Source organism: Merops nubicus, unplaced genomic scaffold, assembly GCF_000691845.1.
Source record: "Merops nubicus isolate BGI_N331 unplaced genomic scaffold, ASM69184v1 scaffold10600, whole genome shotgun sequence".
NCBI classification, from domain to species: domain Eukaryota; kingdom Metazoa; phylum Chordata; class Aves; order Coraciiformes; family Meropidae; genus Merops; species Merops nubicus.
In genome coordinates, this window is record NW_008582171.1 from 46,224 (window position 1) to 59,904 (window position 13,681).

At 38.1% G+C, this 13,681-nt stretch overlaps 1 protein-coding gene across 1 annotated transcript in view; it reads right to left on the reverse strand.

Moving 5' to 3' along the window:
* The window catches only part of SCIN (scinderin), a 44,668-nt gene extending 31,406 nt beyond the window's left edge, over positions 1–13,262 (reverse strand). Inside the window, 3 exon segments of the mRNA XM_008936814.1 lie at positions 11,442–11,603; positions 13,121–13,184; positions 13,186–13,262. Of these exon segments, the coding sequence (XP_008935062.1) occupies positions 11,442–11,603; positions 13,121–13,184; positions 13,186–13,214 (255 nt within the window). The 5' untranslated portion in view covers positions 13,215–13,262.
* Positions 13,263–13,681: the final 419 nt, after the last annotated feature.

Consider the following 13,681-nt stretch of genomic DNA (forward strand, 5'->3'; position numbering starts at 1 on the left):
AGAAGAGGCAGAACATAAGCTGCAGAGCCACTAGAGGCTGAGCTGGAAGAAATTTATCAAAGGAAATAATCAGCTTGGCTGGTTGCCCTGCCCTACCCCCTGCTTTCTCCTGGGAGAAAGTAATTTGATTATTCTTTGCTTGATAGCTCCCCAAATAGCCAGGGGAGATTTAGATTGGATATTAGGAAGACTTTCTTTACTGAAAGAGTGGTGAAACATTGGAATAGACTGTCCAGGGAGGCGGTGGAGTCACCATCCCTGGAGGTGTTCAGAGAAAGTGTGGACATGGTCATGGTAGTGTTGGCTTGCTGGTTGGACTTGATAATCTTGGAGGTCTTTTCCAACCTTAATGATTCTATGATTCAGTAAAATAATTTTCGGCTTTAAGAAAGATTGGACTGGTTTGTGTTCATCTACAAAGTAAATAACAAGGATTTAATCAGAGCCCTCAACAAGTAAATTACTGGAGTCTTAGTTTTACGACATATACAACTGTATAAAACTTAGATTCCACATGAAAACCTGTTTCATTCAAAGAAAGCTTTTAAAGCTATTTCTGCTAACCACTAGTGTTATTTAATAGTCCTTGAAATGGTGGCTTGAGACAAGCAAGAGATGAATATCAGCTTCTCAGTATTAGCAGATACAAACTTTTAGAAGACAGCTAACATTGATGCCATCTGCATGTGAAACAGTGCTCGTAACTTCTGATATTTACTTTTCACCAGCTTCAACAAAAAAAAAAAAAAAAAAAAAACAAATAAAGAACTCAGTGATCTCAGAGCCAAGTTCCCTTCCCTTTCCTTGGAAGCATCCTTCAAAGATGAAGTTTTAAACTCGTGCCAGGATTACACATTTCCAGAACTGGTCCTCTTCCAACTTGCAGATGCTACGCAATGAAAGCTGTGAAGTTTTCAGCCCCACTTTACCAACTTCACTGTAGGCTTACAACAAGGGGAAAAAAAAAAAAAAGACTGCTTCCAAGGTCTGGTTTAAATACTGTCAACTTAGTAAGTATCCAGAATATGGAGATATACTTGGCTTCAGGCCTGATCCTTATCTTAAAACTGACTTTCAACATTTCCACAGGAAAAGAAAATACCTGTGCATACTCATGGAAACAAAAATTTCTAAAGAATTGAAGAAAGACTGCCTCGAGTGTGTAGAAAGTAAAAAATTTCAAGCTGAGCAGTTTTTTAAATACAGTTACTAGAGCCATGCACTGCTTCAGCTATCTTTTCCTGGACCTTGGGAGATTTCCCAAAACATATTCTTTAGGTTTCCGAGAATTTCAGCACTCAAACTTCCTCATTCTCATGACTATTCTCATTCTCCTGCTAATTGAGCTTACTTGAAATTATGTGAGAAAACAGGAGTCACTAGAGATAAAGCAATAATAAGTAGGTATATCCCACAGTCTGTAGAAGCAATAAGGAAGAGGAAGACAATATAAATAGAGAATTAGCTGAAGAGATAAGGCAGCTTTTGCCCTATCTCAGTGTGCATGCTGCAGTTCATAGGGATCACTTGTTCAGAAAGGTTAAAAGTTCAGTCTCACTTGTACATGTCAGCCTTCTCTTGGACTTCTGGTAACTGGCCATGCAACCTCAAACACATATTCTCGTCTACAAAATGAATAGTATTTACTGTACTGACCACAAAGTCTCATATTGAGAGACTTAAATTGTCACTGCAAATTATAAAGACCTTTACTTCTCTGACAATACATTCACATTTTCTTTTCTTAGCTTCTCCTAAAGGTCCCACAGCACATCACACCCTGGCTATCCTGCATTCATGGCATATTCTCCCGATTTGTCTTCAGTCAGAAAGTGTCTAAACTGAGCTCTCTTACAGTCCACTGGCTCTAGGCTTCATATCAGTCTGAAGAAGGCAAAAGACCTTTAAAAACCTACTGTAATGTATCTCAGATTTTTTAATTTTCAGATTTCATTATTTTCCTTATGAAGTCCACATTCCTAAAATACATTCCCACAAAATAATGTGACCTAAATACTTTTGTCCTAAACAAAAATTAATAAATATGGAATAATTAGCTGTAACCTTGAGAAACCTTGTCAGAAGGTTTTTTCCTGCCACATAAAAAACAATCCCTGAATCAACAAGCAGTGTCCAAAAACATCCTTAATCTGTAGTTCACATGGACTAGCCACACCATTCCTCTAAGCTACATCCTCCCTGTTTTGTTGGTTTGGGTTTTTTTTTTTGTTTTTTTTTTTTTGGTTTTTTAAATCCTCATTCAGCACTAAAAGACAGTATTCTTCATTAAAATTCTGAAAGCTGAACTTTCAAATGCTGTATAACCTAATGGAAGTGAGAAGCCACAACTGAAAGTGTCCCATAGTACATAATATTTTACTGTGCTTGCCATGTGCAGAAAACAAACATCTTAAGCACGCAGTGCTAGAATCTTTCAGGAGCTTAGATTTAGTTATTTTCTCTTCTGAAGTAAAATAATCTTCTCACTTGTCTTTAAATGTATCTAATTGTAAGGCCTCATGGTAGTTCAGCTGGATATTTACAAGTTTGTCCTCCTGATAGAATTCACCCTTTTCAATCTCTAGACAGATTGGGTTTTTAACAATTTAAAGCCAAAATAAGAGATTTTTAAAAGTTAAAGCCAATTCTTTACGAGGTCAATATTTAGATCTGTATTTACCTGACATACAGTCAGTTATCTAACCACGTCCAACAGACCACTGAGCTTTTGGCTTGTGTTTTATTATTCATTTTACAGATATTTATGTCTAAAATTAAATACAAAGTGCTCAACCAGGGCCATAAAATGGTATTTAGCTTTAGCTTCCTCAATGCTTTCACAATTTCTTAGCTGTACTACACCTTCACTATTTTTAGGCTTGTTTTGCTAACCGTAGTTTAAACTGGCGGCCTGACAAAAAAAGTTTCCATTAAAATGAAAACAGACTTCAACTATTCACTCCCCCCGCCCCAAAAAAAAAAAATTTCATTCATCAGTAATTCCTGTGCCAAGCCCAGCTTATTTTAAGAAGTTTGTACTAGCAATATTTCTTTTTTTAAAAAATATCTTTAATATGGTTTGAGAGAGATGCTATGAAGAGAGCTATTCTGCTGCCTGATATTAATGGTTGATAGCAACACACTTGTCAGGTCACAGGGAGACAATTAGCAGTTTAGGATGAGAAAATGTTACCACGAATAATCACAAAGACTATTCTAGAGCTCTGAGGGAGCTGGGAAGGCAAACTGGGTCCAAACGATGCATGCTGAAGTCGCAGGAAGGTCTCTCCTTGTCTGCACATTTTGCTGTGGTCTACAGCAGCAGCATTCACTTCTTTTATTCCTGACAGCTCCTGGCCTGCAGAGTGACCTTGACCAAATCACATGAGATTTTTACAGCACATGAAAGTGACCCAACATTAAGGTTCTATGCAGAAGTGTGCAGCAGGATGATCACATGTGGCTCCTGCGTAAGTGAGCTTCTTGGCACTTTGCCCTGTATGGAAGGGGACTGTGAAAGTGCACCTCCTGCCCTTCTGCTCCAGACCCAAATGCTACGTAGAGCAAGAGAAGGAAAAGCATACAAGACTTTGCTTATTTCAGAAGTGGCATAAACAAATTTGCCCTTATAACAGCCATCTCTGTATTCAACTGGCAGTCTGCTCAGTTGGGAGGCAAATGAAAATACACTGGTGTCTCTTCTGTGAATCTTAGCAAGGAAAATGAAAGCAAGATCCAAGAAGCTTATATCTGAACTACTCACAACTTTGCTCTAGTTACAAACACATCCTGAAGATACAAGTGCTTGACACCTTTAACTTCATTGAAATACCAAGTAATTTCCAGGCCCATACTCTAATTGCTGATTTGCATTCTTTTACATGAAGAGACATGAAGAAGCTAAGCAAAGTTTCAACACTAATCTGAAGCAAATTTGTTGCAAAACTTCAATTTCAGTAGAAGGTAACAGTGAAATCTTTAAGAGATTGTCTCATTCATCTTAAAATATAAAAATAAAACTTTAAGCTTTCATTAAGGAAAGACTTTAAGCCAAGTACCATAAGCTGGTATGCCTCCATTCTTTGCTGGCAGGCCCTGATACACCCTAAACCTATCCACCTCTGCCCACATTACTCCAGAATATGTTCCCAGAATGTAACTGCACCTCAACTAAAAAAAAATTACCACTCTTACTTGAGTCAGCTAAATCTGTAGCATGGATCCTGTCACATCACGATGATGAAACTTACACTGACTTATGTATGTCAGTCAGGATGTTGCCTTCCATTCCTTTAAACCACAGCATTAGGTACAGAGACACAGGTATGAAGCCAACAGGCTTAGCAAAAAAAAGAAAGCCTTCAGCTAAATTGTTCACTCTTGTGAAACACCATACTATGTTCTCTTTACCCCCACAATTCATACAAAAGGGCTAAAAGCAAGAATATAATGTTTGTAAAGTTATTAATGCCTTAATTCCTCTCTTCTCTTAGGCCTAGCTGCTTCTGTTCATTGTGTAGGAGATCAGAGCCTGGGCATGCAAGCACACTGTAAAGCCCCTGTAGTGTTTTTCACAGTGGGTAGGTAGAAAAAAGACTGAAGAGGCTTTTAAAGAAAGGGGATGCGAGCAGGAGAGGAGCTGTCATGCAGGAGTGCCTAAAGGAGCCTGCACTCCTAGTGCTTCATGTGTGACTGAACCTGAGACGACTTCTTAAGGGAAGCAGAAAGAAAACGCAGCAAAGCTAGAGGCAGATTGAACATGCACAAATATTGCAGTACTGTCAAAGCTTTCATACATATCTTGTCATGCTTCTATCAAATAACTGGCACACACTCAGCTGAGGCTCCATTCATTCTTTTTGTGGTCATTAATGGACAGCTGTTGTGATAAGGTAAGAGTTCATTTTAGCTGAAGCTATTCTTTGGAAAAGTGTAGTCTCTTAAATTAATGGTAACAGATTTAATTGAAAAATGCCATTACAAAACACAAACGTACTTGGAAAAAAGTTTAATATGAATGGCAAATAAAGATGCTTCCAGTGCCTTCAGTTCTCAGTAGAAGTACTTGTAAAACAAATGCACATTACCTTCTTGTTTGTACAGCAAGTTCTTGGAAATACAAACTGAAAGCCCTAATAAAAGTGTGGAGCTTTTTTTTAAAGTATTAAAAAGAATGCTAAATCAAGAAAACAAAGTCCAAATGATGGAGAAATAACTGAACAGAAAAACTGAATAAAAGTGACTAGGATATTGCACTTTATCAATTCACTAATACTCTTTTTTTTAGAAACTGATGTATATATTAAGGAGACTATTTGGATTGAACCATGTTAGTATAGGCTTCTAGACACATTTTTCTTCTTAAGTTATTCAATGTTTTTTCCTGTCTTGACTGTTGAATTCTTGATGCAGGCAAGAAAAAAAAAATCAATTTCACACATTCATCAAGTCTGCCTTTTACATTTGTTGAAAATCTAATACAGGGAGCCATTGAAAGTTCTGGAGTTTTGATAATCCAAAACAAACTCTGAATTCATTCAGCTAGAATGCTGGTGATGTCACCATAAGCCTGGCCCTCGTATAATTACAATAGTGTCTTTGTAACCAGTCTTGGAGTCTCCCATTTGACTCAACTGGAACAAACTGCCAGACTAAAAATAAGTCAGACATACCACAGTCATACACTTACTACACTAATTTTTCCTCTCACAGCTGTTTTGCTAGTATATTCTAGGAATAGCTGCTGCTATACCACAGTGCATTAAAAGCTGAGTGCTAGAAGGATATTCATTCTAAATAACAGCAGCTCAAGCAGAAAAACAGGTGAGTTCCTACAGCATCATGAAGAAAACTACCCTAACTGAATCTTCGCATATACATGTATGTCCTGTCCACCTGAAGCTTTAATGAGGGTCTCTCTTTCAGATGCTTTTCTGCATACAATTAAGGGCAAGGGGAGACCTTCCAGTCCATAGAGTACAAAAGAAAACTACATACCCTGAATACTCTACCTTAAGTGGGGAAAAAAACAAACAAACAAAAACCCTCAAAGGATTAAGTACATTTCTCTCCATCTGATGACTTTGGGACTATAAAAATTTCCAGAATGTTGGAGTTTACTGGAGCTGTAAAAATAAGTGGTTCACAGATTTACAGAAAAATGAGATACTTGCTTACCAAAAATACACTGTGCACAGATATAACCACATTTTTAAACTGTTAATAAGGCCATAAAGTTAATAAAGAACAAAAGCAGTTTAGTTCTTCAAGCTCTGCTACTTGCTTGGCAACTCCCAGCTACAGCACGAGCTGTAGTTTAACTTTCACCTGGGAGAAACTGGAGGTTAGTTGTAGGAGAAACACATGAATGAAAAGCATGGAAAAAGGACATGACTAGTAGGTTGTTAGTGCCAGGGAAAGCAACTAGAAAGAGAAACTTACAGTGATGAACTCCAACATGCAAGAATCTGTTCTTCCAGTCCTGTTTATACCCAAAGAGTGACTTTAATAAAGTGTGCTGATTGTGAACTGGTTTCTCTAAAGAAAGAGAAGCAAAGCCACCTAGAAGAGACAGTGCAGGCAAGAAAGCAGAGAGATTACAGAAGCAAACAAAACTACAAGTGTGCTTAAGGTAGCAAGGTGATGCTGAATCATTCCCTGTAGTCATAATCATAAAGCAAGTGTCTGTTCATGTTTTACTGTTAAAAAGCAGAAGTTAATTTTCTTTTTGTAAATGTAATTTAATCTACAGCAAGTTAACAATTGTATGAAAAGCAGCTGCCATAAAAAAAATCCAGGCTTTTTGCTTTAAGTATTTTTTCTAGCGTCATCATGCAAGACAACAATCTTTTTCCTTTTGACATACTTATTGTGTCAGGAGTTCAAGTAGGACCATACTGACAGATGCATGAGACTGAATAAAGCTGTGATCATGTTTCTGAATTCTAACATCATAGTTTTTGCTTGTGATTCATGGAGCCCTTGAGAAGTACATATATTGATTGCTGGATGGCACAATAAGCTGTTTTTAAGCACACCACAGGCTCTTAAATTTCAAACAAGCAGCTTCTTGGCTGTTTATGAACTGGTTTATCAGTACCACTAACGGAACTAGAAAAAAGGACAACTGAGTGCAATTTATCTTCAGTCTTCACTTAACCTGAGATGCAGTTATCACCTCACCATCTGCATTCTTTCTTTGGGAAGAAGGGCAACATTTTGCTAGGAGAACTTTGATTGTACTGACAAAACACACCAGCCCCAATCAGACCTGAGCTCAGAACTGCTTGGTACTTATCACACATCCCCCGTTCCCCTTATTTGAAAAACTTTCCTGATTTCTTCCAGGAGGCTGTGCTACATAGCCCTCTCCCTGCCGTCCCCACTCACATGGCTTGTAGCACTGCTCCATCAAGAGGGAAGTAGGCCAGCGAGAATCAAGTCTTCCATTTTACAAAGTTCTATCTGAACAAATGCATCAAGAATATTTTTGCTTGTCACTAAGGATACAACTTTAGACAGCCTTCATACAGCAGAGCTTCCCAAACTGAGCTGAGCAGCTTTCAATAAAATCAGTTCATCACTTCATGTTGTTTTATTGTATTGCTACTCCCATTACTTCTGCTCTGTGTTTTGATATCCATCCAAATTATCAACACAACTCAACATTTGTACTTTGTACATCACCAGCATGCACCAATGTACACAGGGTGATCTTCACATTACAGTAAGTTTTCTTCCACTTTAAACCAATCACTAAGACAACTGACAAAAGAGATCAGATCCTTTAGTACACTTTATCAAAAAAATACATATATAAGCTATATTAACATGCATCTAGACAATACTAAAACAGCTTACAGCCTTGGAAAAAGTGTGTATATTATTGACTGAATGGCCAAACGATTACTCTTTTTCCCTCCCTTCCATGGTCATTTTCTGTGCCCTCTGATGTTCCTTAATGTTTTGAGAATATGTCTTGGTGACAGAGGAAGAGAGGGATGTGATTAAGGGGAGGAATCAGGAGGATGGCGTGATGTAGGGAGAGCTGCATCTAGAGGTAATGAGGACAGCACAGAGTAAGGTCAGACAGCTTATAGGGACCCAGAACTGCCAAACCCATGCCGGTGCCTCTCAGGTGAGACAGCAGGAAGAGCTCAGCATCATCCTGCTAAAAGGATGAGATGGGAACTGTGGCAGATGACCATGGCTTCCGAGAGGGCTTGAGCACAGCTATGCCAGGACAGGATGCACTAAGCAGCACCTGATAAAGTAAAGTGCACTTTACTCCAGGCCTGTACAAAGCCTTCTTAGCAACTGCTCTGTCCCAAAAGTTCAGGAAGATTCCAAGGTTCACCATAGAGGCAGCATGGAAATCACTTGTAAAAAAACAAACAAAAAAAAACCATCCAACCAACCAAAGTCCCAACACAAATCACAACAGACACACAAAACACACACACACACACACAAAAAAAAAAAAAAAAAACCCAAAAAACAAAACACACAAAAAAACCCATCATGATCTAGAACCCCAGACACTTACCTGGATCATTCACTGCAGTGGAACACCAGCATGGTGGTCACAATGCTCATGTCATGGTCATACAGAAGACTGAGTATAAAAGCCCTTAAACATTATGTACGCCTAATGACATCCCTCATATCTTTATATATCTTACTCTTTATAGTGTTTGTCTCCTGCAGTTATTTTCTGCTCCAAACTAGAGAGTTCAAAGGAAGCAAAATAAGACCTGGGCAGGGCATTTGAAATGCTGCAAATGAGGCTTAGTAACCTATCTAGATATGAGGTAACCATCAGAATCTGAACTATAAATGTGAAGCTAGTTGGAAATGCACACTTCCTACTTAAGACATTATCACCAGGATGGAAGCCTTAGTGATCAGTAATGATTTTATTCATGATCATTACTACCTTTCTTAATTTTCTCTTATCTGCTCATAACATAGGTTTAAAATACTGCAGTAATTAAGCTCAATGGGAAAACCAAAATTATTTTCATAATATTAAACAAGTGACTTGATGAAATGTAGCAGGAAATGGACTGCATAAGCAGTTTTGACATGCCATGGAGACTATCCTTCTGGTTAGCAAAGAGACTGGGGAAAGCAAGTCTTAGAAATTCATTGTATTTGACATGCTACGATAAATTGATACTAAAAGAACTGACCATAAGTTCATTATTCTATTCAATTACTACCCGTTATTCTCAAAGATTCAGTAGGGCACTGTGATAAATCCCAAGGCTCAAGAGCAGCCCTTTTTAAGATTAATTTTATGTCAATTATTAAGTAATCTACTTGAGCCAAAAATATTTATTTTTCTTTAAAGGACCTCTAAATTCAATTAAGGGCTCCTGTGTCTACTCATCCATTTACAATGGACCTCTAGTCACAAAAAGGTCAACCTGAAATAAGGTTTTTCAGCTTGAAATACAGTTCTTGTAAAACTTGCTCAAGATTTCCACTGTGACAGTGTATTTTCTACCACACCTATTTCTCTATAGGCACTTCACTAGATTTATCTTCCTCTTGAAGCATATCACATGTGGCCTTTCCATCTCCCACAAGAAAGATCCAGTTCATAAAATAACATGATGAAATTACTATAAATTTCTGGACGCTGAAACACTTTTTTCCTTAATTTCCTAATACATTCAAGGAAACCCATCCCACATACACCCAGATCAAGAACTGTTCATAGTCATGTGATTTCACTGACATTTCCCCTAGCATGGTAAAGAAGAGATGTTGTTCACATCTAATCTTTCTTCCTACAAAGGCACGGGGTTGCATTGCTGCTCGCCCTCCGTCTTGTCAAACAGGAAATCAGAAACCAGAGTGATGCTATACTAAAAAAAGGCTCATGATGCACATTCAGGATTAGAAATCAAGACTTCAAAGCCATATTACATTTAAACAGCTTAGTGACAGAGTTCTCCTCTCCACAAATCTCACCAAAGAGGATGAATCCCAAGCTATACATGTAACACCATTATATACTAATACTGCATTTCATCAGTGTCATTGCCATGTCTGCAGTGTGACCTCAGCAATTACTTTAGGGGAACTGGGTAACTGTGGCACAATAAGGGTCTGGACAAGTCAAATGCATGGACACTCAGTTCCACAAGGTGTCCATGGGACATTAACTCCAAACCAGAAAACTCAAGCCCTGTGACAGCTTAAGTGCAAAAGCAGAATTTTCTATCAATACTCAGTTCCAATCTTCTCTTCTCCCATGAGTTAACCCTGAAATGGAACAGATTATTTGAATCTTCTATACATCCTTAATACAAAGTGACACTGAGTGACAGCTGTTTGGATACTGATCACTTAGTTGTTCCAGCTGATTAGACCACAGTGCGATAGAAGGAATGGGATAATGTTACGAAAACACTGGTGGTTGTTCTATCTGAAAGATGCTAACCATCACAAAACTAGCAGGCAATCAGGATATCTTCAATTATCATACTACAGGATCCTTTTCAGAAGAAACAGCCAAACCTGAAACGTAAGTTCAGAAAAGCTCCTTTTCCAACAGGTCAGGGAACTCTTCTCTGAAATCTCTCCAACACAGCTGACCACTTCCTTGTGAAGCCCTATAGTTAAGATCAACCGCAGATGCTGCCTTGCAGATAAACAATGTTCTTTCATATGCTCCTAACTTTATAAGTGTTAGCGTATCAGGCATGGGAACAATGTCACCCTGATAACTAGCATCTAATGAGTGTGGACTACATCTCAGCTGCTACTTTCAGAATTCATCTTAAGACTTCTTGATACTATGGTGACAGCACTGTAAGTCATCTGAAGCAAGCAAAATTATCTTCTCTGTCCATATGCTTCTGTACTAAATCTCTCTACTTGCTTTCAGCAGAAAGCCTTGAAGTATGGGATTGCTTCTCAAGTGATCTCTTGAAATACTCAACTAATACAATGTGTTATAAAACTACAAATTTATTATTACTTCTTTTGCAGCTATTTCTTTAGGTTAAATTGTCATGATCAAAGTTTCATGAATATGTAGAAATGCTCTCAAGGGAAAGGTCTGATCTGTGTTCTGCTCTGAACCCTAGCACTGATCCCATTCAGCTGGTAGACTGTGTCAGGCAGAACTTACTGTGAACAGCTTAAGGTTCTAATATCAGTAGTAAAATACTCCCAATGCCTTGATTGAAAAAGAGAATGGTTTCCTTAAGTATAATCTGTGCCAACTTCAGAAAACATTTAGGGCAGTTTTAAGCCTTTGAAGTGCTGTGACACTAAAACTCATTTTCTAAAGGAGATTCTTTCTGTCAGTTTGAGTGAGTGACAAGAGTGAGTGACAACATTAGCTGTGCATTTCAGGGGACGATTCGGACCTTAGAAGGGATGTGGCATCTTTCTTTTCAAAATGTTTTGCTCTACGAAAGACTTACAGTTCCGAGGTCAACAATGAAACAATCTCCTCTGTTGAAGCTGGTCCAAGCCAGGGGGACTTCTGTGGCTCTTACAACTCTCCGGCCTTTGATATGCAGAAGCCTCTGGGCACTCAAATCATTAGTAACAACATGATTAAATCCAGAGGCAACACCACCTGCCTGAATGAAGTAGAACAAAGCAGCAAGTTTTATTTCCATCTGGATTTCTGCAAACTTACCTTTTTGGTGCTGATGAGGGAAAAAAAATAGTTTATACAGTGAAAGGTGAGCCAAAGTAATAAACTGTTCAACAGTGCTAACCACAGACTAGATAGATACGGGGAACACTGCTGCTGCAGAACTCTCAGGTGTGAACTTTTATCTGAGAGAGTAGATGTCACCCTAGTTCAAAGGTTTTCAGGTGAACCCGAAAAAGGAAACTACAGAATTTACAGCACTCTCCAGCATCATCCAGAGGATGAGGTAATACTGAACAACACTGATGTAACAAAAGTCAATACCTTGTCAAATAAGGACTGATGAAAGCAGAGCAATATGTAGCCTCTGTGTACGTTTTCCCAAATGTCTTAAATCTCAGAGATCTAGGTGGTTTTAGTGCCTGGTTATGTGCAGCAGGAGGGGTAATTTCACAGCAGCTCTGTAATTTTCTGAAAGGAATACTTGCCACTTAAGAGGCAACCTACCAAAGAGCAGTTAACTGCGAGAAGTAAGACTAAACTGTTGATTTACAATCTATAAAGTGTAAGTTTAAGAATACCCTATTCCTGCCTGCCTCTGAGGCAGTATTCTCCACTCCTTCAGGAGACCCAGACCTTGGGCTGGACAAGAAACTGACTCTTGAATATACTTAAAAAACAAAATAAATTAAAAGAGTGGGCAAGTCATTGCCAAGCTCTCTTACACAAGCACAGTTAAACACTTCAAATTGCTTATGTTGACCATGACAAGTTACAAAGCTCCGTAACTGGAAAAAAGTTTGACTAACCAATGACTCCCAGAGCTCCTACCATGAGGAGATTCTCAGGAGATCTTTATCCTCAAAAACCCACAGATGTCACAAAATTTCCTTCCAAAGATTCAGCTTCTGGAAATTGCACAAAACCAAGGTCAACACTATAGATTTTTAAAGTATAAAATACTAATGAAAAGTATCTGAGACTTTTTTAACCTACCTTGAATGAAAAAAAAAAAAAAAGTGCAGTAGGACTGCAAAAGCACCATTTTTAGACTACAGTGAGATTTTGGTCTTTTCCGCTCTGTTCACGTTTTTAACCACTTAAGTACATTGGGTTCTGCATTTGAATAAAATTGTTCAGTCTATAACGCAGCGTTTCTGTGATATTTACTACATTCCATACACAGAGGGCCCCTACTGTGAGTTACCCTAGACGTTTAAACAAGTATGAAATCTCAGGAGAGCTTCATTTTTGAGAAAAAAAAAAAAAAAAAAATCACTTGGAAAAGTTTGCACATATCAGAGGATGTAAACAAGCTGCTGATTTCTGTAAAAGTATTGAGACTCCCACTGCTTAAGATAGGTAGTTCTGATCTAAAACCTCAAAGTATTAAGAGACAATTTTTAAACTTTCAATTTACAAAGCAAAATTTTTGATATGACTTGAGGTACAATGTTACATATATACCTTCAGAACGTGTTTTGATAGCTGGCTCTTTACCTTATATTTAATTCCTCCTTTGAAGTAGCTCACAAACTCAGTGGACTCATATCCTTGAATTTCACACAGGCTTTCCTCCCAAGTAGTCATCCATTTGAACAGCAAAGATAGCTGCAGCTGTACTTTCATCCTGGGTACATTCTTTACCTGAAGTAAGATGAAATATTATGTCTATAAAGGACTAAAATAACTTTGAATTCTGTTTGAGACTTTTTTCTCTATGACAATAAGGCAATGCCTTCAGCAGGTTGTACAGCCCACATATATGGTGCATTAAAGCAATATATCATAACCTTGTTCACCACCGAATGCATAACTATTCAGACCATTTCTTAACTACTTGTAGAACTACTTTGACAAGCAAAAAATAAAAGTGAAAAAAAGCCAGGTTTGTCTTCTGTCAGCCTCTTTGTACAAGAGCATATTTTGAGTTTAGCATGGCAAGCGTCTGCAGTAATTACTTTTAGACTTCGAGCTGAAGTGCAAAGACAAAGGAAGGTCAGTCATGTCAAAAGTTTGATTGGATGGTAAACCGTGTACTTATACTATAAACAACTCACC